This window comes from Heterodontus francisci, chromosome 18, assembly GCF_036365525.1.
Source record: "Heterodontus francisci isolate sHetFra1 chromosome 18, sHetFra1.hap1, whole genome shotgun sequence".
Classification (NCBI taxonomy): Eukaryota; Metazoa; Chordata; class Chondrichthyes; order Heterodontiformes; family Heterodontidae; genus Heterodontus; species Heterodontus francisci.
Window position 1 is genome coordinate 71,527,586 of NC_090388.1, and position 26,837 is coordinate 71,554,422.

The 26,837-nt window shown below is 44.7% G+C and overlaps 1 protein-coding gene across 19 annotated transcripts in view; it reads left to right on the forward strand.

Annotated features, from left to right (window-relative positions):
* The window catches only part of prickle1b (prickle homolog 1b), a 493,868-nt gene that overhangs the window by 444,812 nt on the left and 22,219 nt on the right, over positions 1–26,837 (forward strand). For 16 of the 19 annotated variants that reach the window (XM_068050957.1, XM_068050954.1, XM_068050955.1 and 13 more), the window contains one exon: positions 23,711–23,895. In XM_068050957.1, coding sequence (XP_067907058.1) covers positions 23,764–23,895 — 132 coding nt within the window. In that variant the 5' untranslated portion in view covers positions 23,711–23,763. Of the gene's footprint in view, positions 1–16; positions 304–753; positions 773–23,710; positions 23,896–26,837 lie in introns of those variants that run through there. The other 3 variants (XM_068050961.1, XM_068050969.1, XM_068050970.1) reach the window with 3 other exon arrangements.

The window sequence follows — 26,837 nt, forward strand, 5'->3', positions numbered from 1 at the left end:
TTTTTTTCTTCCCCAGAGTGTTTGTCCAACACCTTCATATAAGGGGCTTGTAGGTTGGTGACAGCATGAATATGGATGTTTCAGCAGTCGATGTGTGAGCTTGTAAGTTTATCACAGCGCTACAGAGCAAGCAGAGAGTGGGTCATATCCTGAGCAGGCAAATCAGCTGCTCAGTCTTTCAGTGTGAAGGCTGCTTGCTGCTCACTCAGCAAATCACAGGACTTAACAGGAAGAAAGTGGGGACTATGCAGTGGTCTTTCAGCTGTAAATAGTCACAGAAGGAATACTTCGCTGCCTCTGAAGGTAAGATTGCAAAGGCTTCCTTCGGCTTTTAATAGCAGATATGCAACATAGCAAACATGTGATTTTGTCCTTTGTAAGATTTCTGTGCTGAATGGATGTAAGAATTTATCTGGACTTAATTGGTTGTCAAGAGTTGCTTAATTCGGGAATGATATTTGTTATTTCTTAAAGAATGATTTCGAAATCAGAGGTCTCTGAAGACTCATGTTGTCAGTCTGTGGAAAAGCTGCAACTGCCTTTCCTCAGAGCCCCTTTAATTGTGCACAGAGCTGATTCTCTGCTTGACTGCATGTTGGTAATGACAGGGAGATTGGTAGATAGTGTGAGTGCAGCAGAGGTGGGGGACATCCAGCCGATACTTGCTTTCAGCTCCCTGACCAGGCTATTCTGCACACTTTCTCAGCTCAAGTGACGGCCTGCTGCTTTACTGAGATTTTTGGGGGATTTAAGCTGAGCTAACTTGTCACTGGTGAGTTGGTGCATGTTCGCTTAGTATCAACGTGAGTCGCTGGACATGTAGACCAGGCTGACTTGCCAGGTGGTCTGTTGTAAGACCAGACTGCTCGCTTGAGTGAGTATTGGCAGAGATTTGGCCCTGAAGTAAAAGGTTTAAGGCAGGAGTGCGGCTGGCAGTTTGAGGCATTGCCCCTCAAATACACTTCTAGGGTTTCTACTCTTCAAGGTGGAGAAGAACGGAAAACTCTTCACATTTGTGGATTCAGGTAGAATTTTGTCGCTGCTTAAGTAACGGAAAAAAGCTCAGAAGTCTTTTGCACTGAATGGAGGAGCCATAAAGTAACAGTGATTCAATAAGATCAAAGACATAATCTTGTCTGGTATTGCAAATTAAGGACTTTAAACCGATGCCATTTTAATTCATTTTGGGCAAGCTTAAAAGGAAAACCTGCCTTGTTGAAAAAAATTGTAACACAGGGATCCAAAAGCCACGTAAACACACTTAGCGGTTGTATATATACTACTGGACCTCTGCTTAAGTAATTTTGTGCAGGCTTGAGAAATATACAGTGGTCCAGGTTACATTTCAGTATAATCTTTTCCTCCTTTACATTCCAAATTTGTTTTTATCAATAAGTTTAAAGCACAATAAGTTAGTCCTTTCCATACAGGCTCTGGTTATCTATATAGTAAATGTGGTTAGAAATGCAGCTCCTCAGCTCAAATATATAGTTTAATATTTGAATTTTTTTGGCCAGTCTTTTGGTTACCTCTTCCCAATTTTCCAACTTCTCTCCTTAAGACACCAACTCTTGCTGGCTTGCAGTTACAAGGATGCTGGGCCACCCTCCTGTACTATGTACAGTTGGAGCCATTATTCATGTGTGAACCTTAATGGTGACTATTTGACAGTGGGAAACATCACAGCTGAGTCAGATTGTGTCCTCATCTGATATCCAATCATAAGTACTTGCAACCAAGATTGCTGATGAGGAGCAAAGAACCCCTTGCCCATCCTAGTTTAAGAAGATTGCAGTGAAATTGAAGGGACTCCAAGGTGGGAGATCTGATGCAGTCTTTAGTCTATCATCAGGTTAGACATGCCTGAATTTGCAGTGATGTTAAACCAATCCCTAAGATGTATAATTTTTACACCAGCGTACCTTTCAAAAACAATTATCAAAAGAAACGTATTACCCATCATACCATGAATTTGTCTACCAGTATTTTTAATTTTGCTCTTTGAAGATTAAAGTGCAAATTTTACAAGGAAGATGGTAAGTAAATAGTGTGGGTAGAGTCTGGATAGATTGTTTGTGGAAGGAACAAACATGATGATCTAAGTTGCCTCATATTTAAGGCATATCCAAGAACACATTAATTAATCTGTCACTAGGTCTATTAAAACCCAGTCACTTGACAAGATTCATTTAGATGTGACTGCAGTGAACCAGAACCAAATGTCTAGCTATCTGATTTCACTTTACAAACTCAAACACTATCCAAAATAACATGAGACTTTTTTTCCCCATTGCCAGGTCAAAGTGCCGCAATATATATTATATGCTTTATGTATAATATATATATATATATAGTTTATACAGTAAGTTTTTATTTACTCTTTAAAATGGCCAAAGACTTTAGTGCACACTGTTATGAGGTGGTATGTTGCCAAGGGTTTCCTCACACTTGTGCTAAAGCCTGCATTTGTTAAATATCACACCATCCTCTTGGCTTCTCATATACCTATCAAGTGTCCCTACTGAAACCTGTTTGAAGCAGGGCTTGTAAAGTGCAACAAAGGAACATGTTGTTCAGGAGCCAACAGGTGAGAGAGTGTAACCTGAGTGCATGTGTGTATTGGAACAAGGTTTACCGCTGACACTGCCTTACAGTCTGCGAAAAAAGAGGACTCTAAATAGTGTAAAAACTGTATTATCCATTTGGAATTTTAGTTCCATGAGCCGATTCAAATAAAACTATCTGATTACAACAAATGTTTTTGTGTTGGCTGGCCTTGCAACCATAAGAAAACACATTCTTATTTCTGTTACCATTACGAAGCCAACAAAAATATTACAACTGGAAAATCCTTTTAGCCAAAAGATTATATTGGAATATCAGCAATTTTATTTTTTTGAATCAGTGAGATTCATAACCCTTGAGTGATGTCTGATGCTGTTTTTCCATTTAATTATTTTTGAATGCTACAAATAATGGGATGCATTTGGTTTTGTAGCCTGAGATGTAAGAGGCCGATCAAAGGATCAGTTTGGTTTCCTGAGCATTCGGCTGTGTCCACATCATCTCGACAAGTAGCCAGTGATGTTACCTGCAGTTTTGGGAGTGATCACCGTTGTTTGGGCTGGAACAAATGCCCACGTCAAGCCATTCTTAGAAAACTGAAAGCATTCAACTAATAAGCATTCAGCAATCTATGCAGGAGGATACCTCCAAATCTAACTTCCCCCCCCTTCTTTTGGGGACTACAGTTGGCACCCAAGTTTGTTTAAAAACAATACGAGGTTAAAATGTGTTCTTTTCTGAATAAAGCAGATGCAATATGTTGATGTGAAAAAATTTGAGGTACAGGATATTTCTCAAATTTTTCCATTTGCTCACCTAACAGTCAAAAGTAATTTGTTATATGTGAAGCACTTAGACATTTCTGAGAGGTGATAAGGTGCGATGTGAATGGGAGTCAAAATGCTACTTTAGAATATTCATTTTCCATTATGTACAGTCAGCCCTAAAAAAATTGCATCTTTGACCCAAGTTGCTTTATATCACAGACATAAAGTCCCTTCTTTCCCTCATTCACCCAGACAAAACCAAAAATCTTATATTGTTTAGATCTGAATTTAATCCTGCATTGGCAATGCGGTCCTACCAGTTTTTGCTGAATTTCCCCTGATCCCAAACTCTCGGGGGGAAAATTTGGATTAGGCCAGTAATTGGACACAGGGATCACAACAACAAAAACTACAACATATATTTATATAGCACCTTTAAAGTAATAAAACGTCTCAAGGCACTTTATAGCAGCATTATAAATCAAAGTATGACACCAAGCTACAAAGAGGAGATATTAGGTGAGATGACCAAAAGCTTGGTCAAAGAGGTAGGTTTTAAGGAGTGTCATAAAGGAGGAAAGCAAGGTGAACAGACGGAGAGGTGCAGGGAGGGTATCCCAGAGCTAGGGACCTAGGCAACTGAAGGCGCGGCCACCAATGGTGGAGTGATTAAAATCAGGGATGCACAAGAGCCCAGATCGTGACGCAAGATTAATCTGCACCTGTCTGTAACAATGCAGCCAGCAACGCAAACTTTGTGCTGCCTGCTAATTTAAATAAGCTCATTGTTGAGTGGCTGCACTGCTCAGCAGGGGGCCCAAGTTTGTGCAAGGCTAGCACCACTTAAAGTTAGCCTGCACTTTTTAAAGCCAGACTGCACCTCTTAAAGGGAGGTCTATTCTGGCTGCAACAGGTGTTGGAAGTGGCTGCAGAAGAGTTTATGAGCAGAAGAAAGAGTGGAAATGGTGTAACAGGACAGACAGTGTGCTCCAAGATTCTCCGATACAGCACTGGAGGCCTTGATGCAGGAAGTGGACAGGAGGAGAGTCATCCTCTTCCCTTAGGGAGCCAGGAGGCTATTCAGACAGACATTACGAAGGCAGTGGAAGCAGATAACCATCACAGTCAATGCCAGTGGTTTGGCTCCGAGGAACAGTGCCGCAAAAAAGTTCAATGACCTCACACAAGTGCATCTTCACATGCCGTATCCTTACAAATGAACCATTAGCCTCACACACTGCTCCATTCACCACCCTTTTCACTCACCTACCAACAGTCTCTATCAAGCATAACATTCCAAACATTCATAGCATTACCTCACCCTCACACACAGTACTGCTGCAAGCCTCACACTCACACCTCACAACTTGCACACACTGCCAGCTATTCAACTGTGGCAGGCACATCACTCTTCAGTGCACCACACCAACTGACACAACTCCCTCTCTCTTGCAGGACAAAGTGGCCCATAATCAGAGGCAATAGCACCTAACCAGCAGGGGACATGCACGGCTGCATGTCCTTACCCCGAGAATACGATGCTGGCAAACACTGGTGCGGTCACAACTGAGGCTGTTGCCAGCGGCAAAGCTGAAACCATAGAGCGAGCAAAAATGAAAGCCCATGGGATCCAGGGGATAGTAGCAAGCTGGATACAAAATTGGCTCAGTGGCAGGAAAAAAAGGGTAATTGTTGACAGCTGTTTTTGTGACTGAAGGGCTGTTTCCAGTGGTGTTCCGCAGTGCTCAGTACTAGGTCCCCTGCCTTTTGTGGTATATATTAACAATTTGGATGTATCTGGAGGGTGAATGATCAAGAAGTTTGAAGACAACACAAAAATTGGCCGCATTGTTGATAGCGAGAAAGATAGCTGTAGACTGCAGGAAGATTTCAATGGACTGGTCAGGTGACCAGAAAAGTGGCAAATGGAATTCAACCCAGAGAAGTGTGAGATGATGCATTTGGAGAGGTCAAACAAGGCAAAGGAATACACAATAAATGGGAGGATACTGAGAGGTGTAGAGAAAGTGAGAAACCTTGGAGTGAATGTCCACAGATCCCTAAAGGTAGTAGGACAGGTCAATAAGGTGGTTAAGAAGGCATATGGAATCCTTTCCTTTGTTAGCCGAGGCTTGAATTTAAAAGCAGGGAGGTTGTACTGGAACTGTATAGAACATTGGTTAGGCCCCAACCTGAGTACTGTGTGCAGTTCTGGTCGCCTCGTTACAGAAAGGATGTAATTGCATTAGAGAGGGTACAGAGGAGATTTACAAGGATGTTGCCAGTACTGGAAAATTGCGGCTATGAGGAAAGATTGGATAGGCTGGGGTTGTTCTCCTTGGAACAGAGGAGGCTGAAGGGAGATTTGATTGAGATGTAAAAAATTGTAAAGGGCCTGGATAGAGTGGATGGGAAGGACCTATTTACCTCAGTAGAGATGTCAGTGACTAGGGGGCATAGATTTAAAGTGTTTGGTAGGAAGATTAGAGGGGAGATGAGGAAAAATGTTTCACCTAGAGGGTGGTGGCGGTCTGGAACTCACTGCCTGAAAGGGTGGTAGAGGCAGAAACCCTCAACTCATTTAAAAGGTGCCTGGATGTGCACCTGAAGTGCTGTAACCTGCAGGGTGATGGACCAAATGCTGGAAAGTGGAATTCGGCTGGGTGGCTCACTTTTTTGGCCGGCGCAGACATGATGGGTCAAGTGGCCTCTTTCTGTGCCATAAACTTTCTATGATTCTATGATGGTATGTTCATACCACTTCTCCCTCATCCCACAATCTCTTCTGATTTACAAGCTGCCAATGGTGTAAGCATGCACATCTTACTTTCCCCTCCCTTCCCTCACCCCAACCCTACTCTTGTGCCTTTATCCTTTCAGATATCCAAGAAGTGCCACCTTGGGCGGCACAGTGGCACAGTGGTTAGCACTGCAGCCTCACAGCTCCAGAAACCTGGGTTCGGTTCTGGGTACTGCCTGTGTGGAGTTTGCAAGTTTTCCCTGTGACCATGTGGGTTTCTGCCGGGTGCTCCAGTTTCCTCCCACAGCCAAAGACTTGCAGGTTGATAGGTAAATTGGCCATTGTAAATTGCCCCTAGTGTAGGTAGGTGGTAGGAGAATTGAGGGAAGGTGGGGATGTGGTAGGGAATATGGGATTAATGTAGATTAGAGATACAGCACTGAAACAGGCCCTTCGGCCCACCGAGTCTGTGCCGAACATCAACCACCCATTTATACTAATCCTACACTAATCCCATATTCCTACCAAACATCCCCACCTGTCCCTATATTTCCCTACCACCTACCTATACTAGTGACAATTTATAATGGCCAATTTACCTATCAACCTGCAAGTCTTTTGGCTTGTGGGAGGAAACCGGAGCACCCGGAGAAAACCCACGCAGACACAGGGAGAACTTGCAAACTCCACACAGGCAGTACCCGGAATCGAACCCGGTTCCCTGGAGCTGTGAGGCTGCGGTGCTAACCACTGCGCCACTGTGCCGCGTAGGATTATTATAAATGGGTGGTTGATGGTCGGCACAGACTCGGTGGGCCAAAGGGCCTGTTTCAGTGCTGTATCTCTCTATGACTCTATGGTGAAGAATTGGTGTAGGAGCCTGCAATCCAAAGGAAGATGAGACAGATGAAGAAGAAATGGCATCACACAATCGCAGACTCGCAGTCATGAGCTCAAATACTAGCACTGCGCATATTTCAGAGAGTAGCATAGAGGCGGAATCAGTAGGTGGTGAGTCACTGGGCACAAATGGCCTGCAGCCAGGACAGGAGAAAAGGATCATGCATATGCCAGCTCCCCAGAGGGCAAAATTGCACAAGGGTTTTGCTGTAGATGATTCAAACAAGGACTTCAATGGTGCAGCATACAGAAAAAGGTTGTGGGGCATGCACACAGAAATGCTTGGTGCATTGGCAGGCCTGCCAAAAAGCCTGCTGTCACTGTCAATGAGCATGGAGGAGTCAGGCACTAACTTGGCACGGGGCTTTGTGCAAAGCTTGGTGTCCATCTTCTCCAGCATGAAGTTGTGGTCAACTCCATGGAAATACTTGCAGATCCGACCATGATTCAGCATCTGAAGACCAATGTCTCAAGCTTTGATTACAGCACGAGCAGAAGCCATCCAATGTCTGAGTGCTACAGTGGAAACAGACTGAGCTTATGAAATCTCTGTTTGTTGCCATGCAAACCCAGCTTGGTGCCATCATGACTGTGGATACCAGTGCTCAAAGGGGCTTTAAGGGTATCCAGCAGATTACTAGGAAAGCACAGGTGCTGTCCCAGGAGAGTGGTAGTGGCTTTGTGGAGCAAAAACTTGCCCTCTCTCAGGAGGCAACCTTTATGCACTCACCACTGCTACGCTGCAAGTGGTCCTGCTGTTGCCTGACAGCCAGCCAACCCAGACCACTGCCGCCCACACCAAGGTGGTGCATTCCAAAGCCAGGCTTTTAGGCCCAGAGCTGCTCGATGGTGTCCAGCAAGGCCATTTACAGTTTCCCCAACTCAAAGTCATCAACCTTCTACAAGCCATTCTGCAACCACTCGGGTAACACTGCGTAAGTGGTCAGGCAAACAAACCTGAAAAACTGGCACTAAGAGAATTTACAAGTGTCATTAGTTGGCTTTTCTATGGAATATTGCATGGTTTGCTGGATAAAGTTGGTTTGGAATGGTTGTTTTTTGGTGGCATTGATTTCAGCATTGTGGCCAAGAGGATGCTGAAATGGTCTGTAACAGAGGGATGGTAAGGTGTGTATTTGTTATACAATGGGCATTTGGGGTTGGGTTCAGCGGAACCATAGTCAAATAAGGCGATCATGGCTGGAAGGGTGATAGGCCGATTGCTTCCTCCTTACTTCCTGCTGAGCCACTTGTCATATTCCTGGTGGCAAGGGCTGTGCCCTCATGATGTCCAGGTTGGGGAGGATACAGCAGACCACCACGAGTTGGGAAACACCCTCTGGTGAGTACTGGAGGACTCTTCCAGAGTGGCCTGGGCAGCAGAATCATTGCTTCAGCACCTCAGTGGTCTGCTCTATGATGTTTCACATGATGTTTTCTTCATTATAACAGTGACTATACTTCAAAGTTACTTCATTGGCTGTAAAGGGCTTTGAGATGTACAGTGGTCATGAAAAGCGCTATATAAATGCAAGTCTTTTTTTTATGGTAGCATGGTTCACGCTATACAGAAGCTGGCCAGGTGTGGTTGAGTTGCAGAACCAAGTGATGAGTGAGGTGTTAAAATGGATAGTCCTTGTCGCCTAGCTGCCACCCGTTGGTTTGACGTGGTGGCTGAAATACTGAAGAAACAGTGGACTGGCACAGAATGAACACATAATGTCTACTGCAAGGATAGCGGGCGTTCCCCAGTATGATGTGCTGAGCGTGGCTGCACGCCAACAGCACATTCAACGCGTAGTAACCTATGCTGTTGCAGTGCGTCACAGCATTTAGATGTGGTACCTGCAAAGACACGTGTGCAGTCAATGGCAACCTGCACTATGGGGAAGCCCACTATCCTGGCAAAGCCACATGCACACTCCACCTCCTTCTGTGTTCAGAGAGAACACAACGAACTCCCATATCCTGGTATAAAGAGCATATGTTGCCTCTCTGATACAGCAGTAGACAGAGAACTTGGAGGTTGCAGGAGGTGGTAGAGTTCCGAGAGTATCTCCTTTGTAGAGTGCAGGCAATGTGCGCACTGCTCATGGCATTGGTGGAGGTTTTTTTTTCATTCATTCATGGGATGTGAGCATCGCTGGCTAGGCCAGCATTTATTACCAATTTCTTATTGCCCTTGAGAAGGTGGTGGTGAGCTGCCTTCTTGAATCACTGCAGTCCTTGGGGTGTAGGTACACCCACAGTGCTGTTAGGGTGAGGGAGGTGAGACAAGCGCTGCCAATAGACCCTAGATGGATAAGGCCTCCTGCTGAGAGCTCTTCTCCCCCTCTTCCCTCTGTGACAAGTTGATCTAATGCATTTTCAAGCCGGTAGATTCAAGTTACCCAATTGACATTTAGAATAAAGATTGAGTTAATTATTTGAATGACACGAGTGATGCAATTTGGTTTAAAGGAACAATGTTTAGTCCTTCTAACAACTGAGCAAGATTGCTAACACTTGGATCCATGAATGAATGGCAGGGAGTCATGATCAAATGTGGGCATCAGCACAATCTATCAACACTTGTTTGGGGGTTGCATCTTCTCAGGTAAAAAATTATGCATCTTCCAAACCAGTTATGCGAACACATTTCTGCTGTCTTTTAATGTGATAGATGGCCTGTGTAGAGATTTGGCATATGGCAAAGGAAATTTCATAGATGGAAGGTAAATGGAGATGAACACGAAGAAGGGGTGCTTATTAAATCTTTTTGAAGGATCTCTGCACTCTTATTGTCATCAACACTAGTTTTCTGTTTGAAAATGGCCTTGCATGTGTTATTTCTCACTGCTGTGCCCAGTGCTTCCATATATGAGAAGGCATTGAGTGATCTATTACCTTAGGACTCTTTAGGCAGAAGGTGTTAGGTTAACTTAGCGTGTATTTAGATTGCTACTAATTAACATCTGGTTTTGGGAAAATTGGCACATAACTAATTTCCTCACTCTACCTATCCCTCTTTTATTTAATCTCATCCACTCACCGTGGCCCCATGAGATACTGACCGGGAATATGGGGAATTGTTTCCTCTGCGTACGCTGCAGTGTAATAGTGTTGTCATGGTGGTGCATTTTCATCTTGAGCATTTCAATTGGGCAGCTTTTGCTACTACTCAGGTAAACCTACCATATGTTTAGTGGGCTATAGGGGGGAGCGTGTGAATCCATCAGTGACTCGCAAGAAATACCAAAGAAAAGTGAGTCTCCAACACCAAACGATGAGGGTCAGGGTTTCTATATATGAGGGTGAGACTAAGGTTTCCACCTGCCGCTGCTAAGCTCATGAGCTCAGCCAGACACTGAGCCAGGGATAAAGTCAAGAGAATACGAGGTTCTTTCTCAGAGGGAACACGGAGGAAATTGGAGGGACAGTCAACTATGACTTCCTTTGTACAGTTTACAGGGCAGAAAATTCCTCTGATGTTGCCGCTCACTAAATGTCACATAACATGTGGGTCTGAAGACTTAGGGCTGGATCTTACCAGCCTCTGGTGATAGGCTGGGAGATGGGAGGATTGTAATATTGCAATGACAGACATCGGGAGGGAAGCCCAACGCCTTTACATTGCAAACAGACATTATGAAAAGTGGCCAGGATGGTGGTAGGACCTCAAGCTGAAACACAGCGGGAAGGTCATTAAGACTCCAATTTTACCAGGGTTTTCTCATTTTTTAAGGGGTGCCCAGGAACAACAGGGCTTCAGAGGTCAGGGAGGTCAGTGCTGGCTCCAGAATGCAGCCATTGTGAATGGTAGCATGACTTGGCAGGGAGGGAGGAACTGTGTTGGCAGTGGAAGTAGCTGGCGGGAGCAGGGACAAAAAATGGCACTTGTATGTACAGAGCAAAGTGTGGGGGGTGGGGGTGGAGCTATTCATGGTGGAAGACGCTGAGAACTGAGTGCAGCTATTGGCTATGGGTCTTATTCACTCGGGCTTTGAGGCCTCCAGTGAGGAAGAGCATCAGAAAGAGAGAGAACTTGCATCCACTGGCTTCTATTCGCTCAATGTGCACCTGGTGTGCAAACGGATCCTTCAGGTGTGTGTAAGGTTCCCAGGAAGCAGCCACAATGCATACATACAGAGGCAGTCCCAGGTGCCAGACCTTTCATGCCCCCTGCACACCTTCAAGGATGGATACTGGGACATGGCTACTGACATCTGTACCCAAGCACAGATGCAGAGGAGAGATACAACACCTGCCACTGGCCAACTCGAATGACCATCAAGCAGGTCATAGAGCTTCTGAAGATGCGGTTCAGATGCCTGGATAGATCTGGTGGAGCCCTCCAGGACGCCCCAGCAAGGGTCTCGCGTATCGTGGTGATGTGCTGTGCATTGCCCAACCTAGCTACAGAGGGGAGAAGCTTTGAACAATGAGGACATCCTGGAACATGAAGCTTTCGCTGACAATGAGGATATGGAGGGGGATGCTGACCAGGTGCAGCATGATGAAGAATCCCAGGGAACACAGGCAAGGCGCCATGAGATACGTGCAAGGAAGGCTCAGGACGGCTAATACAGACACGTCTCAGATGATCCTTATTAACAGACCCATTCTATCCAATAAAGCTACAGCCTTCTGCAGTCCTGATGAGGATTGTCCTTAACATTTATCTGCACCCATAAAAACATCAGCCTGCAGCATGGAGAATGCATTGCTCTGACTGAATGTGGTACTTCCCATCATACCCTTTAAGGGAGCCAGGGTACTGTTCAAGGCCCAGCAGTCTGCCAAAATTTAAGGGATTTAATTAAAACACAAACATTGCAAGGTTGCGTGCATTAACAAAAAATAAACCCATGAACCCCAAGTGCAGCTAGGTGGTCCTTCCTTACTTGTGCTCTTACATGGTGCTCCCCCTGTGCTGTCAGCTGAGGTTGAAGCAGGTTGCTGACCTTTTTGCGCCGTGGTTTTCATTGACCTTGTTGGTTGTCCTCTGCTTGCTTGAGGCCTGGAGGACCCCAGCATATTGAGGGCCTTCTGTACAGGTGTAGGAGCAACCTCCGCAATTGCAGCCTCATGAGGCGCTGGTGTCACTGACAGAGGGGAATGAGGACCCACCACCCACGCCAGGAGTGCCCTGAGAGGAGCTCCCAGATGCTGCGGGCAGCCGTTCCTCTACCCTTTCAGGGCACATTTGTCCCTCCTTGCTCACCTGAGGAGTCCAAGAACCTGGCGGTGACTCCAGGCGCCTCGCATCCCCAACCCCCCTCTCCCCCCCCACCCCCTGCCCAGCAATTGTTCCACAGAGCTCATAGAGGTGGTGATGACATGCAGGTCTGTGCATATCTGTGGCATCCACTGGGTGGTTTGCTAGATGTGGCTCTCCATGATGGTCGCCAATCTCTCAATGGAGGATGCCATGCACGCACATGCCAGAGACATGGCTGCACCCATGGCCTGGTTGGACTCCTGCATCATTCACACCTGGGTGCGCATAGCCTCTGGAACTCCACCAGATGTTCACACATCTCATGCTGTAGCTCCAGCATCTGCAGCGTTATTAAAGACTCCAGGCTTCCCACAGTCTTCTGAATGTTAGTGGCCTTGGCTGTCACAGCTTCTGTCAGCTGCTTGGGCGCGTCTGTGGTGTGCTCACCTGGTTGTGATTCTGAAGCTGCTCATGCGCAAATACTCACTCAAGTGAGAGTATCTGGCGTCACTGACAGAGGGGAACGAGGACCCACCACCCACGCCAGGAGTGCCCTGAAAGGAGCTCCCTGATGCTGCAGGCCACCACTCCTCTACCATTTCAGGGCTCATTTGCTGCTGGCAGAGGTTGTGGGGGAATGATGTGACGGTGCATCCTCTGAGGGCCCCTCCTCTTCCTCTTCAGGGGAGGGCGGCTGTCCCACAGTTACTGGAGTTGTCTGCTCTTGTCTTTTGACCTGTATGAGAGAGAAGATTATTTAGAGGGTAATGCACATTCCATCATATCCTTCTGACTACTCCTGGTGTGGAGCTCCATGTGACCAGTGGTGGACACATGAAGACTGTGCTTCGTATTCACCAGAGGCTCTCTCATGCCCATCCATTCAGCCACTCACTCTCTCAGGGCTCCACTCCAGTCTTACCATCTGATATGGATCAGCCCACCTCCAGACCTCCAAGCTCCAGAGCTCTTCCTCCATTGGCATCATTATTCCTAAGAAATGAACGCTGCCACCTATCTTGTCCCTCTCCCTTGCATTATGTGCTCTCTTCTCCTACAAGCACACATTGTTAGTCACTTGCCAAAGACACACACAACGCCTATATTGGTGGTAGCCTGACTGTTCATGATGGTACCACAGGGATGCCTCCTGCATGTGCCCATTTAGTAGCAGCAGTGCAGGAATCAACTCTGACAGATCAGGGCCCTTCACAAAAAGGCTGACAGTCCTTTGACAGGCAATGCTGCTGTCTAGCTATTGACAGTGACTGGGTGGTTATGCCCTTTCTACCAATCCCACATTCACCCCTAGTCACATGTATGACTGTAGGGTTAACAATGATGTGCTGTACTCACCTTGGGGGATTGCATGAGGTCATTGACCCTTTTGCGGCCGTGAAGCCATGTTTGAGGGATGACCCTACAGCCACTAACTTCCTCTGTGATCTCCATCCAGGCTTGCTTGGTCTGGCAGGCCAGTCTCCTCCTCCCATCCCAGGAGAAGAGGACCTCCCTCCTTGTCCAAGCAGCCTGGAGGAGAACCTGCAGGAAGGCATCAGTAACCCATGAGGCCATCCTGGATCATCCTTCAGCCATTCCAATTATTGGCTTGTTCTTCAGGTCTCCCTTTGTGCTGCCTGTGTAGATGATTCCATGTGATTGAGTGCTGGCAGCACTTTAAATATGGCGCCTACACTTCAGGTGACGTGAGTGGCAGTTAATTGGCCAACTTCAACTTAAGCCCACCATCCCCCTCCCCACCTCCCTGGCCTGCACGGCAATGGCTCCCGCTTCCAGTCCCATTGGTGGGACCTCAGGCCTTTTCATAAAATTCATCCGTACAACCTGTTTGTGAGGGGAGGGGTAATTAACAGCAGAAAAATCAAGCAGTCATCTGTTTTTCATTAAGGAGGAACTTCACCCCCTAGTGGCTGGATTGCAGACTGAAATGAGCATGGTGCTGGAACAGATCTTGTCCCCCTGTACCATCCTCATGTTCAGAAGTGGCGCACTGAGGCACAGTTGAAAATATTTTCAAAATGAGGGGACAAATACTTCAAACTGTGAAAACTGTATATAATGCAAACATAATGCATCTTTTCAAATTAGCCTTCTTTGAGCAAAGTGTTTTGCAAAGCACTTCTGTTCAGCAATATGTGCATTGGATTTGATGTACTAACGTCAAGACTGTTGTTATCTCCAATTTCATTAACACAGCTTCAGTGCTAATCTGTTTTGTGAACTCCTGTGAACCTTGTTTATGCTCGTCCTTAAACTTTTCATTTATCAAGTTTTAGTAAAACCTATGTTTGTTTCCCTCAAAAGGCTTTAGTGGTGAAGATAACGGTCAGCTAGCCCAATCACTGGTTTGCACTGAGTTTTAGCTGTTCTCGGCCAAGGGCAGGAGTCAGGCCACAACAGTTGGCCAGTGTTTGCGTTCCTGATCGCTATCCTCCTGGAAAGCTTGTCAGGTGACGATGGGATTGCGCCCGAGTGTGGTTCCAACCATGGCCAAATAATTTGCCAGCATTCCATCAGATGCAAGTGATCACTTGACTTTCTAGATGCTTGTGATAAACAGCCACTTGGGTTTGGTCCATGAGTAACTGTGTCCTTGCCTTAGCCCACACTTTTAGATAGGGAGAATATTTAGGCAATAAACATTTTTTGTATTCGAACTGACATTTTGTTCTAGTATACTTAAAAAAATAAGAGTTTTGTTTATACAAGTTTGAAAGTAATTGTACGCACAATGAATTTTGCACTCATTGAAAATTGTTTCCTAAATCACTTTAATAAAGTAAGACGTTATTGAAAAATCGGGCTTAGTTTAGCCTATAAGCATATTTATGTTCAACACTGAACTCAGTGTGATGGTAACATGAGACCTCTTGGCAGGTGTCCAGTGCTTGGAGGAGCATTTTTGGAGTCAGCTGACTCATTGTGTCTGTTGAGTTAAACTCTATAAATAAAGATGCCCTTCTTGGATCTGACTGGACTTCCCAGTGCGGTGTGAGAAGCCGAACAGGCTAATCTTGTTGAGCGAATACATTTGTCAGAACGCAAGCCTTTTGGGGAGGGGTGGGGGAGGGGTGGGGGAGGGGGAATGGGAAACGTGGCCACTTTAAATAGCGCACAAGTGTACTCTGAGCATGTTTGACGGTACAACAAATCTCTTGTTGATCCGATTTCTGAGTGCCATTGCTGGTCAGTGTTTGGCCATTATTTCCCAAACCTGATTAACCATATGAGTTTGGACAGCCATTCTAGTCACCTGCTCAATCCTCCCTGCAGTGCATTGTGGGTGGACACATCTGATGTACATCTTGAATTCCCCAAAGTCGTGTTAATGAGAAGTTTTACAAAGGGGAAGTTGTTAAACAATTTGCCTCCATACAGGACAGGGGATAAACGGCAGGGGTTGGACAAGAGAGAATGCTTATATGTCAGCGGCTGACCTCTTATTGCAAGTCAGTGCTGACCACAGGATTCAGAGCTCATTTCAGCTGCGATTCCACATTTACTGAATACCAGGACACTGGAGCCATTTTACTAACAAGAAGAATTTATTGATTAATTCTTCCATTTGGCTCTAGGCTTTTTGAGGTAAGCCAACTGACAGATCTAGCTAAAGATCACACAGGAAATGCAGAGAATCCTGCTAACTTTACTTCTATTTTCTAGTCAAGTAAATTAATATAAAATTACATTAAAAGCCCGGTTACCTCCCAGATTCTCTGGGTTTCTTCAATATACTCTGCAGAATTACTGGATTGCTAAATGTGAAGCATAGATTACCACAGAAAACTGCTTTTAATAACTTGGTTTGCCCAATATTCTGTACATTGCATCCCAAACTAACTGGGCATGATTAAGTCTTGTAATAGGCCCCTATATTAATGAAACTGACAAACTCAAAAAGCCAAAATTAATGTTGCATTACTCATTAAATAATTATGTTTAACACTGTGAAGTTTTTGTACATTACAAGTGACTACAAGGGAATATACAATGGATGGTAGGACCCTAGGAAGTACAAAAGGTCAGAGGGACCTTGGTGTAGTTGTCCATAGATCACTGAGGGCAGCAGCACAGGTAGATAAGGTGGTTAGGAAGGCATATGGGATACTTGCCTTTATTAGCCAAGGCATAGAATATAAGAGCAGGGAGGTTATGATGGAGCAGTATAAAACGTTAGTTAGGCCGCAGCTGGAGTACTGTGTACAGTTCTGGTCGCCACACTATAGGAAGGACGTGATTACACTGGAGAGAGTGCAGAGGAAATTCACCAGGATGTTGCCTGGGCTGGAGCATTTCAACTATGAAGAGAGACTGGATAAGCCAGGGTTGTTATCTTGAGAGCAGAGAAGGCTGAGAGGGGACCTGATTGAGGTATACAAAATTATAAAGGGCATTGATAGGATAGATAGGAAGAAACTTTTCCCCTTAGTGGAGGGGTCAATAACCAGGGGGCATAGATTTAAGGTAAGGGGCAGGAGGTTTAGAGGAGATTTGAAGAAAAATGTTTTCACCCAGAGTGTGGTTGGAATCTGGAACATACTGCCCGAAGGGGTGGTAGAGGCAGGAACCCTTACAACATTTAAGAAGTATTTAGATGAGCACATGAAACACCATAGCATACAAGGCTACGGGCCAAGTGCTGGAAAATGAGATTAGAATAGATAAGTGCTTGGCCAGCACAGATACGATGGGCCAAAGGGCCTGTTTCTGTGCTGTATAACTTTATGACTCTGACTCTATGACATTTCAAAAAGTGTCCTGGCCAACATTCCTCATCCGCTAAACCAAATCATCTTGTCATTCGTGCATTGCTATTTGTGGGACTTTGCTGTGTGCAAATTGACTGCTGCATTCCCTACACTACAACAGTAACTGCACTTCAAAAATACTTCATTGACTGTAAAGTGCTTCGGGACATGTCTGCCATCGTTTAAAATCAAAGTGAGATAACCAGCTTTCTGGTATGAAGAACACATTTAGAGAGCTGTTCTGTAACATTTAGCTGAACAGGAAAATTCTGTGGTCACTTGAAAAAGGATTGTTAATTATTGATAAGTGGTCAAGTAAAGTTCTGGAAAGCAATTGGCTGAAGAAAGCTTTATTAAACTGAACAAATAGCTGCTGAATACAGCTGACACTCCAAAAGTTAATTGTGTGTAATCTAGAAAAACAGAACTTTAATTTTATTTTTCACCTATAAACTACCTCACTTTACTCAAAACAAACAAAGGCCCTGTTCTGTCGGAGGTCGTTTTTTCAGCTGTTTCTGTTACCTCTTACGTGCCAGCCGCTGACTGATAGACATTGCTTATTTATGAATTGGCTGGGTCAAGACCCACGACGCTGAGCAGAAGGATATTGTAGCACAAAGATTTTTTTTAAATTGGGCAGTGTTACTAATGAGCCAAGCCATACAATACTAGAGCCTTTTTTGTCATTTGTATTCTCATATAAATATGTATAGAATTCTGGGTTAAATATTTACCCTTGAATATTCTGAAGACATTTCAGCTTCATATGATCCATCGATTGACATTTACCCTAATTCGAGAAATTGTCCCCTTTATTCTTTAGTCTGAAGCATTGATTGTTTGCCAGTATATATATATAGTTCATATCAGTTTTTGGTAACTCACTCTGTTGGCTTTTCTTAACGTTCACTCCTCGACAATAAGTGCTTGCTAGTTGATCAAAAGTAAGAAACATCACAGCTAAGCTCAACTCTGTCGCTCATCTGGCATCCACATTTGACCACTCCCTGCAGAGAGTTGCTGGATACCAACAAGCAGAGAGAACACTTGGCCTTTTTTCCTCTCTGTAACCGAGGGTAGTGAGGTCATTGACCTTGCTGAGATCAGCTACCTCAATATAGGCAGGGGATCGAACCCAAGACTCTTTTCGGTTGTACATTGTTTAGCTGCTCACTAGATAAACTCCCCGAGCTACCAGGGAGCTTGAGAAGCATTTTGTGTACAAATAGCTGTTGAAACCATCTTACAAATCAGTAGAGAATGAATACTCTGGAATATGCAGAATTATTTCTGGGCATTCTGAGAGGGTGGCATTTTGTTTGTGACTCATCAGGCAGTGCAAACTTCGGATCTGTAGTGCCTGTTTTTGGGCATTATGAGTGCCCTTAGTGCTAAAATGACATCTGCGGCACATACACACACTTCTGGTATGAGCTGCGCCAGATGTCATATTGACAAGGGCATTAGTGCATGCCATCAGTCTTTTTTTATTCATTCGTGGGATGTGGGCATCGCTAGCTAGGCCAGCAGTTACTGCCCATCCCGAACTGCCCTTGAACTGAGAGGTTTGCTAAGAGGGCATTTAAGAGTCAACCACATTGCTGTGGGTCTGGAGTCACATGTAGGCCAGACCAGGTAAGGATGGTAGATTTCCTTCCCTCAAGGACATTAGTGAACTAGATGGGTTTTTACAATCGACAATGGTTTCATGGTCACCATTAAAATAGCTTTTTAATTCAAATTTCACCTTCTTCCATGGTGGGATTCAAACCCATGTCCCCAGAGCACTAGCCAGGGCCTCTTTTTATTTGTTTCATGAGATGTGGCCATCGCTTGCTAGGCCAGCATTTATTGCCCATCCCTAATTGCCCTTGAGAAGGTGGTGGTGAGCTGCCTTCTTGAACTGCTGCAGTCATGTGAGGTAGGTACACCCACAGTACTATGAGGAAGAGAGTTCCAGGATTTTGACCCAGCGACAGTGAAGGAACGGCAATATAGTTCCAAGTCAGGATGGTGTGTGACTTGGAGGGGAACTTGGAGGTGGTGATGTTCCCATGCATCTGCTGTTCTTGTCTGAGGTGGTAGAGGTCGCGGGTTTGGAAGGTGCTGTCTAAAGAACCTTGGTGCATTGCTGCAGTGCACCGTGTAGATGGTACATACTGCTGCCACTGTGCATCAGTGGTGGAGGGAGTGAATGTTTGTAGATGGGGTGCCGATCAAGCGGGCTGCCTTGTCCTGGATGGTGTTGAGCTTCTTGAGTGTTGTTGGAGCTGCACCCATCCAGGCAAGTGGAGAGTATTCCATCACACTCCTGACTCGTGCCTTGTAGATGGTGGACAGGCTTTGGGGAGTCAGGAGGTGAGTTACTTGCTGCAGGATTCCTAACCTCTGACATGCTCTTGTAGCCACAGTATTATTAATTCAGTGACATTACCACTATGCCACCACCTCCCCACCAGAGGTATGCAGAGTAGGAAGATCAGCGTGTGGTGCTGACTTCATGACAGTGCTGCCACTTGGAGTTCAGCACTCTACCTAATGCCCTCTCTTAATCACACACAGCTGAGTACACCTTCAGCAGCAGGGAGGACCACCCCACCGCCACCAGCACTATTTAAAGGGATCACTTACTACTTACAGGCTAGCTGCTGATTGGCTTCTACTGTCTGTTGCTGTGATCATACAAGTATTTGCTGCTTTCTAGAGTTCTATAAAGTTGCTAAAGTCTGCATTTCAAGGCTTCTGCACAAAGCAATTGCTCCCAGGCATGGGTGCACTAGTAGGCATTCCCCATGGAACACAGCATGACTTGGAAAATGGAAAGAGGCCACACGCAGCAGGACAAGATTCTGGAAGAGGGAGGAACAAGAGCTCTGGCAGGAGGCCATATCTGCCCAGGGAGCAATTCTCCTACCTGAACCTCAGCGAGGAACAGTGCTGAGGCAATAAGACAATGCTTCAATAGAGCATCCCCATTGAAATCTGCCACCTGCTGCAACGTCAGAGCAAGGCAAAGATGACATTGAAAGTGGCTGTGAAGGTGACTGCGGTCATGAACATTTATGCATCAGGCTCCACCCAGGCAGGAGCTAGAGATATTTAGCAACATCTCACAGTTTGCTATCCACTGTTGCATCGGGAGGTCACTGACGCTCTCTATTCAATGAGAGCTGACTATTTCTTTCTCTCTTGTCAGAGGTAAGCAGCTGGAGCGAGAACACAGTTTTGCTAGCAATGCAGACTACCCCATGGTGCAATATGCCAGTGAATACACACACATTGCTTTGCGGGCACCGCATGTCAGCTCTGCCCTATACCAGAACCAAAAGGGCCACCACTTCCTCACCTTCCAGCTGGTGTGTGACTATAGACAGAGACTCATGCAGGTTAATGTCCAGTATCCTGGCAGCAGTCATGATGCCTTCATTCTGTGGCAGTCTGCTGCATCACCTGTATTTGAGCCACCAGAGCAAACCAAAGGGAGGCTCATGGGTGACATGGCTGATGACTCCGGTGCGCGACCCATGCTCACATGCGCAGCATGCATTCAGTGAAAGCCATGCTGCCACACAAAATGTGATACAGCAGACCACTGGTGTGCTAAAACAATGATGGGGTGCCAAGATTCATAGTGATGTGCTGCATGCTTCACAACCTTGCCAATATGAGGGAAGAGCCCTTTCTGCCACCAGTGAGCAGCTGAGAAGCAGGAGAAGGAAGGGAGAAACAACCTAGAGGCCCATTTCTGGACAGGCTGTCCATGGACAAACCCCAATTTCCCAATTGCCCACAGTCCAACACCTTATCTTCCCTTTGTCACTGACTTTCAGAGTGTCATAATGCGAAAGTAAAAGCTACCACAAAGTAAACACTCAAAACCAAACTTACAGATCAAAGCATGCCCCATATAGCATAAGCTAATCTGATGATGAGTTCTGATGAGAGGTCACCGACCTGAAATGTTAATTCTGTTTCTTTCTCCACAGATGGGCTGGAATTTAACGTTGGGTGGGAGGCACCCCCGCCCCCCCCCCCCCCCCCCACCCAACTCGCCAAAAAGTCGGGGGCGAGCCCCCTCCGCCGGGCCTGGGGAACCACGCCGAGACTTTTTGCACCCCAGGCCCTTAATTGGCCTTGGGCGGGACTTCCAGCTCCTTAAGGCAAGAGGTCCCGCATAATGAAGCTGCTGGCCAATCAGCGGGCCAGCAGTTCTTAGTCCCAGCAGTGTCACCAGGAGCGGTGGCCACTGCTGAGACTATACCCATCTTCTACAGAAAGAGGAAGGACGGCTCCCGAAAGATGGTAAGTTTTTGGGGTCTAGCCGGGGACAATCGGCCGGGCCCCGTCGAGGCAAGGGGGTTTGGTTGGGGGGGTGGAGTGTTGTGCGTTGGGGGCGGTCCTCCGTTTTGCACAGGAGGGCTGCCCCCAGTTCGCAAGCAGGCCGCCAGGTTTTAGCTGGCAGTGTTTTTGGGACCTTTGCCGTCTGGCCACCGCAGGTAAAATACCTGCGGGAGGCAGCTCTTAAGTGGCAGTTAATTGGCTACTTAAGGGACTTGATTGGCCTGGGGTGGGCGGGCAGTTTCTCACCACCGCCACCCTGCGTAAAATTGCAGCAGAGGCAGGAAGATGTCGGGAATGCGCCCCACCACCCACTCAATTTTTCCGGCCCCCCCGCCAGCAGCCCACTCATTGAGGGCCATAAAAGTCCAGCCATGCTGCCTGACCTGCTGAACATTTCCACCATTTTCTGCTTTTATTTGGGAAAGTTTGAGGCTGTTTTTCCTGTGTTTGGGTTGAGGTGTGATGCTGAAGCAGAATAGAGGGAGTTTTAGTTTGCATCTGAGTACGTTGCACCTGACCTCAATGTGCTCTTAACATTTAAATTGGGTGGGCCATCCTTCACTTTAATAAGTGCAACAACATGTTCACTCATTTTAAATGGATTTCCGACTCAAGCTGTCGGCTGAGAAGGGGCAAGTGATGGGCAACCATAGAACATTCTGGAACACATGTATATTTACATATTTCAGGTACATGGAGGAAGCTACAACAGCCCAGGGATCAACTTACTGGAACGCGTGAACATGTTTTTGCTGGGCATTTAAAAAAAGAAACTGAGGAGAGATTTACTTGGCAGTATGATCCATGAGAACATTCACAAATAATCTAAAGGAAAATGCTTGTTCTGTTAAGTGAATCCAAATCTGCTGATATGTCACAAGGTTACAATTACCATAATCATGTGATAACCGACTTGATTTATATATCCAGCCTAACCTTTTGCACCAGGTCCAGGAAGACAACAATCAGTTAGCTAAACAAATAATCTATCTAATCTTGGAGTAAAAATTTACATAATAATAATATTCTGCTTGAGCTTGCAACTATGTAAGTGAGGGAATTAATCTCAGATGTCTCATTAACTGTAAGGGCTTGATGTGATGTTTGGATAGTCAGTGGACATTCTTGACAAAAATATTAGTACCAAATCAAACACAGGCATCATTTAATGAAAAAAGGACAGCTGTCCTGCAGAAATTAGCTGGAACACTAATGTAGTAACTTGGCTTCTAAATCACAAGGCAATTTCCCTCACCACTGAAATGGATGAGAAAAGCACTCATGGATGCTAGAATTTTGAACCATTCTGACATTTGCTGTATAGTTTCCATACTTTATCTGCAATATTACTGTAATTATATGAGTGACTAAAATGGTGAGGCAGTATGAATTGTTTGTTTTGCTGAATATAGCTTTTTTGGCCATTTCATTGGCAAGTACACATGTCCAAAGGGCAATTTATTCCAGGTTTGTGCAATGGGATATTGCCATTATCACAATGTAACTCAAACCAGGTTTTTTCTTGTTTTGGTACATTTTATGGCAAATCAATAGGCTACAACTGGAGTGAATTACAACAATTACACAAACCTCACAAATGAAAGCCTGCTGCTTGTTAGGGATGCAGAAAGGCTTCTGAGTTGAAATCATACTGTGCAATATTAATAAGGAGCACATTAACATGTTTGCATGAGATTTCTCTGTTTGCTGTTTTAGCAGTCATTAAACCATTTAAAATAAATAGTTTGATGCCTTCATTACAATAACAGAAAGAAGAATTCCATATAAACCCCTTAGCATGTTCTTTATTAATATTGCACAGCATCTGTCAATCCACTGGAGCTAAATGTATTAAGGTACCAACAGGCTTGATATAGATTTCTGGTTGGTTTTTGCTCACTAATCCTGGTGTTCTGATGACAACAACTTGCATTTTATACAGAACCCTGAACATATAAAAAAAAGTCCCACGGTACATCACAGAGGAAGAATGGAATAGATGCCAAGCCACTGTGACAGCTGACTAAAAGCTTGGTCAAACAGATAGGTATCAAGAGTTTTAAAGACCAAAGCAAAAATGTTGGGAAATTGTTCCACAGTGTGACTGGGACTACTTCCCCTGGGTTTTAAAAGATATTCAGCTCTTGGTGATGTATGGTTCACCAGTACACATTTATCTATTGATGAGCATGAGTTAATTTTTAATCTACATTTTAATACTAGGATTTACTCAAGCTAAGTTCCAGAGAAAATGTATATATTTATTACCGCATCTAAAGCACGAAATATTCAACCAGTACTCCACTTGCTAAGAGTCCATTTCTGCTGAACAGTGAATTGTGTCTGCTTGTATCCAAACAATTCTATATATTTCACCAACTCAATCTACAGTCTATTATCCTGCACGCACTTTATGTCTTCACAGAACCGTTGTGTACTGAATCATAGCAGCCCATTCGATCCCATCTCAGTGGCATCATGGCTTTGGAAATGGAGCAAAAAGTAAGCAAGCTGACTTTTGGATTTCAGCGCAGCTCAACATCGGATGATGATTCTGGTTGCGTTTTAGAAGAATATGCATGGGTTCCACCAGGTTTAAAGCCAGAACAGGTAGGCCAATCTGATCTTTCTCACATATACCAAACATCATTGCTGGAGGGACTATTTGATAATGTGTGTTGGGTGAGGAGGTGACAGAGAGCCTCTGGCCTAATCCAATCTAAACAAAGGTCCTCTTGCTACCCCCCCCCCACCCCCCCTCCCACAATCCGCCTCCTTAAATATTTTATTTTTAATTCCCTTATTTACATCCCCATCTTCAGCTCAATGCTGCCCTCCTTTCAGGGAGCCAAGACTGGTCCAACCGGAGTGCTTGTGCATAGCACATCCCCACCTACCATTGTTATTCTACTTTGTCTGATAGGAGAGAACTCAATGTCAAGTTATTTATTTCCCAAACACAAAGCATTCTGACGATGGATACTCTATTCAGTGGGCAAGGAGGGGACAGGCAAAAGCATGCAGCAAGAGGAGAGCTTTAAATATAAATGGGAAGTATCGACATTGTATCACAAGAGATAACTGAGCCACTCTCAACAATTTAATTGTTTTAAGTCTTTTTTTTATCTAGTGTGAAAAAACTATAATCATCGTTAACATTTTAAAAGATATGCTGCATTTTTAAAGCTTGGCAATTTGCCATAATTAAGACTAATAGCTAGGATCTCTCTCTTGGAAAGCATTCTAACATTTAGAAAATTATCTTGATACATTACTGACATCATATATATATAATTATACACCTTCAAAAGACCCAAGAAAATAATCCTTCAAAATAACAACTTTGATTGCACCTTTACAACACTATCCTGCTGTGCCCACTGTTTATAGGGTAAAAGTTGGCAATTGTTTTAATATTTGTTGCTGCTTTCTCACAATGGCTGGGCTAAAAATATAATGGTAAAGTGTGTTGGAAATTATACCTTTACCATCTACTGAATAAATGAAAGGACATTATTTGCATCCAGTGGAATAAAGTCATCATTTCCCATCATGAAAACTGGGACCTCAAATATCTGTGCCAGAACAAATGACTTAAAGGTAATGTTTGAAACGAATGCTTTATGTGAAAAGGCAGGGTGTTGAAGTACACTGAAAAGCACCACGTGCGGCTAACCGTTTTCTGAAAGTAATTTATTGTCCAATGATCGGGCATGGACTTTGAAGAGGCACTGTTGAATTTTTGATGTATTGTACAGGTGCAGCTGGATTAATGGTCTTTTGCTTTTGAAAATTGGTGATTGTTTTGATGCAAGTACCTTTTACAAATTGACAGTTTCTGAACAACAACGTATGTTGACATGCCCCATCTTAAAACTGCACAATGAACTTTTCAGAGCCCTGACTTGTCATTTAATGAAACAATGTCACACTGTACAATCAACACTTCATAAAATGCTTGGAAGGAAAGAAAGAAATGTAATCTTATAAAATCCGAAACTCGTAAGTGAGATTGATGTGTTCCTGGCAGTAAAAAGTTTAACTAAGCTTCTTTAAAAATCTTAATCAAACACACACTGATAACGGCATATTGCAGAGCAGGCCAGCATTTGAAGATTGGGCACGTGTTTCAAAGATTTTTATTTGGTAGGGTCAACAATGGAGGTAGCTGCTTTTGAGCAAGTGTGTTAGTTTTTAAAGTGTTTCAAGATTAGCAGATTTCCACTGGTGAGTTCAAACTGTAACCACGGACCGTCAACATTACAATAATGTCATAGGTTATCTGAGAGCTGTTTTTTTTTATCAGGTCTTAATCACCTATTCAAGGTTTTAACAGCAGTTTTAAATGGATTTTATGGATACTTTTCAGTTAACTATATTGCAAGACAACTTTATCTTATTCACAAACTGAAAATTGCACTGTTTAAGAAGAATGACTTTTTTCCACTCAAGTAGATCAAAGAGCTTGTGTTAGGTTCTCAAAGCCTAAAAGTTACCAACTAAATATATTAGGTATAAACATCACTCCAAATCACCTACCTTATTTTATTCAGATAAGCTGACAGTATTCAGTTGATCGACTGATGCTCGCTCAAATGGATGTAGTTGAGTTCTCAGTCATGAAGTCGTACTTCTGGTGAAAGTCTGAGGGCTGAATTTTAACTGTCAGACCCCTCTGCAGCGGAGGAGGCTGACTGTGTATTGGGAACCTGGAAGTTTCAGCAGCACATTTATCAGTTGCTTTTTAACTCAGTCATGGCATTTGTATCTGACTTCTGGCTTTCCTGATCAATTGGAGCAGGCGGCCATGACGACAACCTGCATCAGTCTTGTTTCAGCTCCACTATTTAAAGGGAAGCTGGGACGGTTAGAATGGAAGTATTGTCAAAGTGTCAAAACTTGACAGATGGACTGTGAATGTGGAAAGACAGTACTACTGAGATGCATCCCTGGACATCGTGATGCAGGTTGGAGGGGTCAGCAGGGAGATTTAGTTCCCCGTGGAGGAGTAAGGGACACTCAGAAAACAAGCAGGAGTGACTGAAAGTGGCTGCAGAGTGTGGTGCCTCGCCCCTGGATACAATGCTGCATGAGGTTTAATGACCTGATCAAAGCAGGAAAGGTGAGTGGAATGCCACATTCAAGTACAAACCCCCTCATTCTGCCTTCGCCTGCACATCACTCATCACACCAACAAACCTTCTCTCAAGACTTCCTGACATCCCCATCTAACCTGGCACTTACCCTCATCTTATTGCCATGTCACACCCATCCCTCACAGTGACCCTCCACAAATGTTGTCCTTCCATCCTCTCGGAAGATTCCACTTCTCACACTCATAGGTCTCTTCTTTCTCTCCTTGCAGGAAAAGAGAGCACAGAAAACCAGGGAGAAGCATAGAACCAGAGATGGCCTCAGTCATAGCCACCTTGGCAGTTGCAGAGAAGGAGGCGCTAGAGATAAGCCAGGTCTCCACATTCATGGCCATTGGCGATGGAGAGATGGGGTCTCCCAAATACTTAGTGACAGATTTAAATATATCACAGCCACGT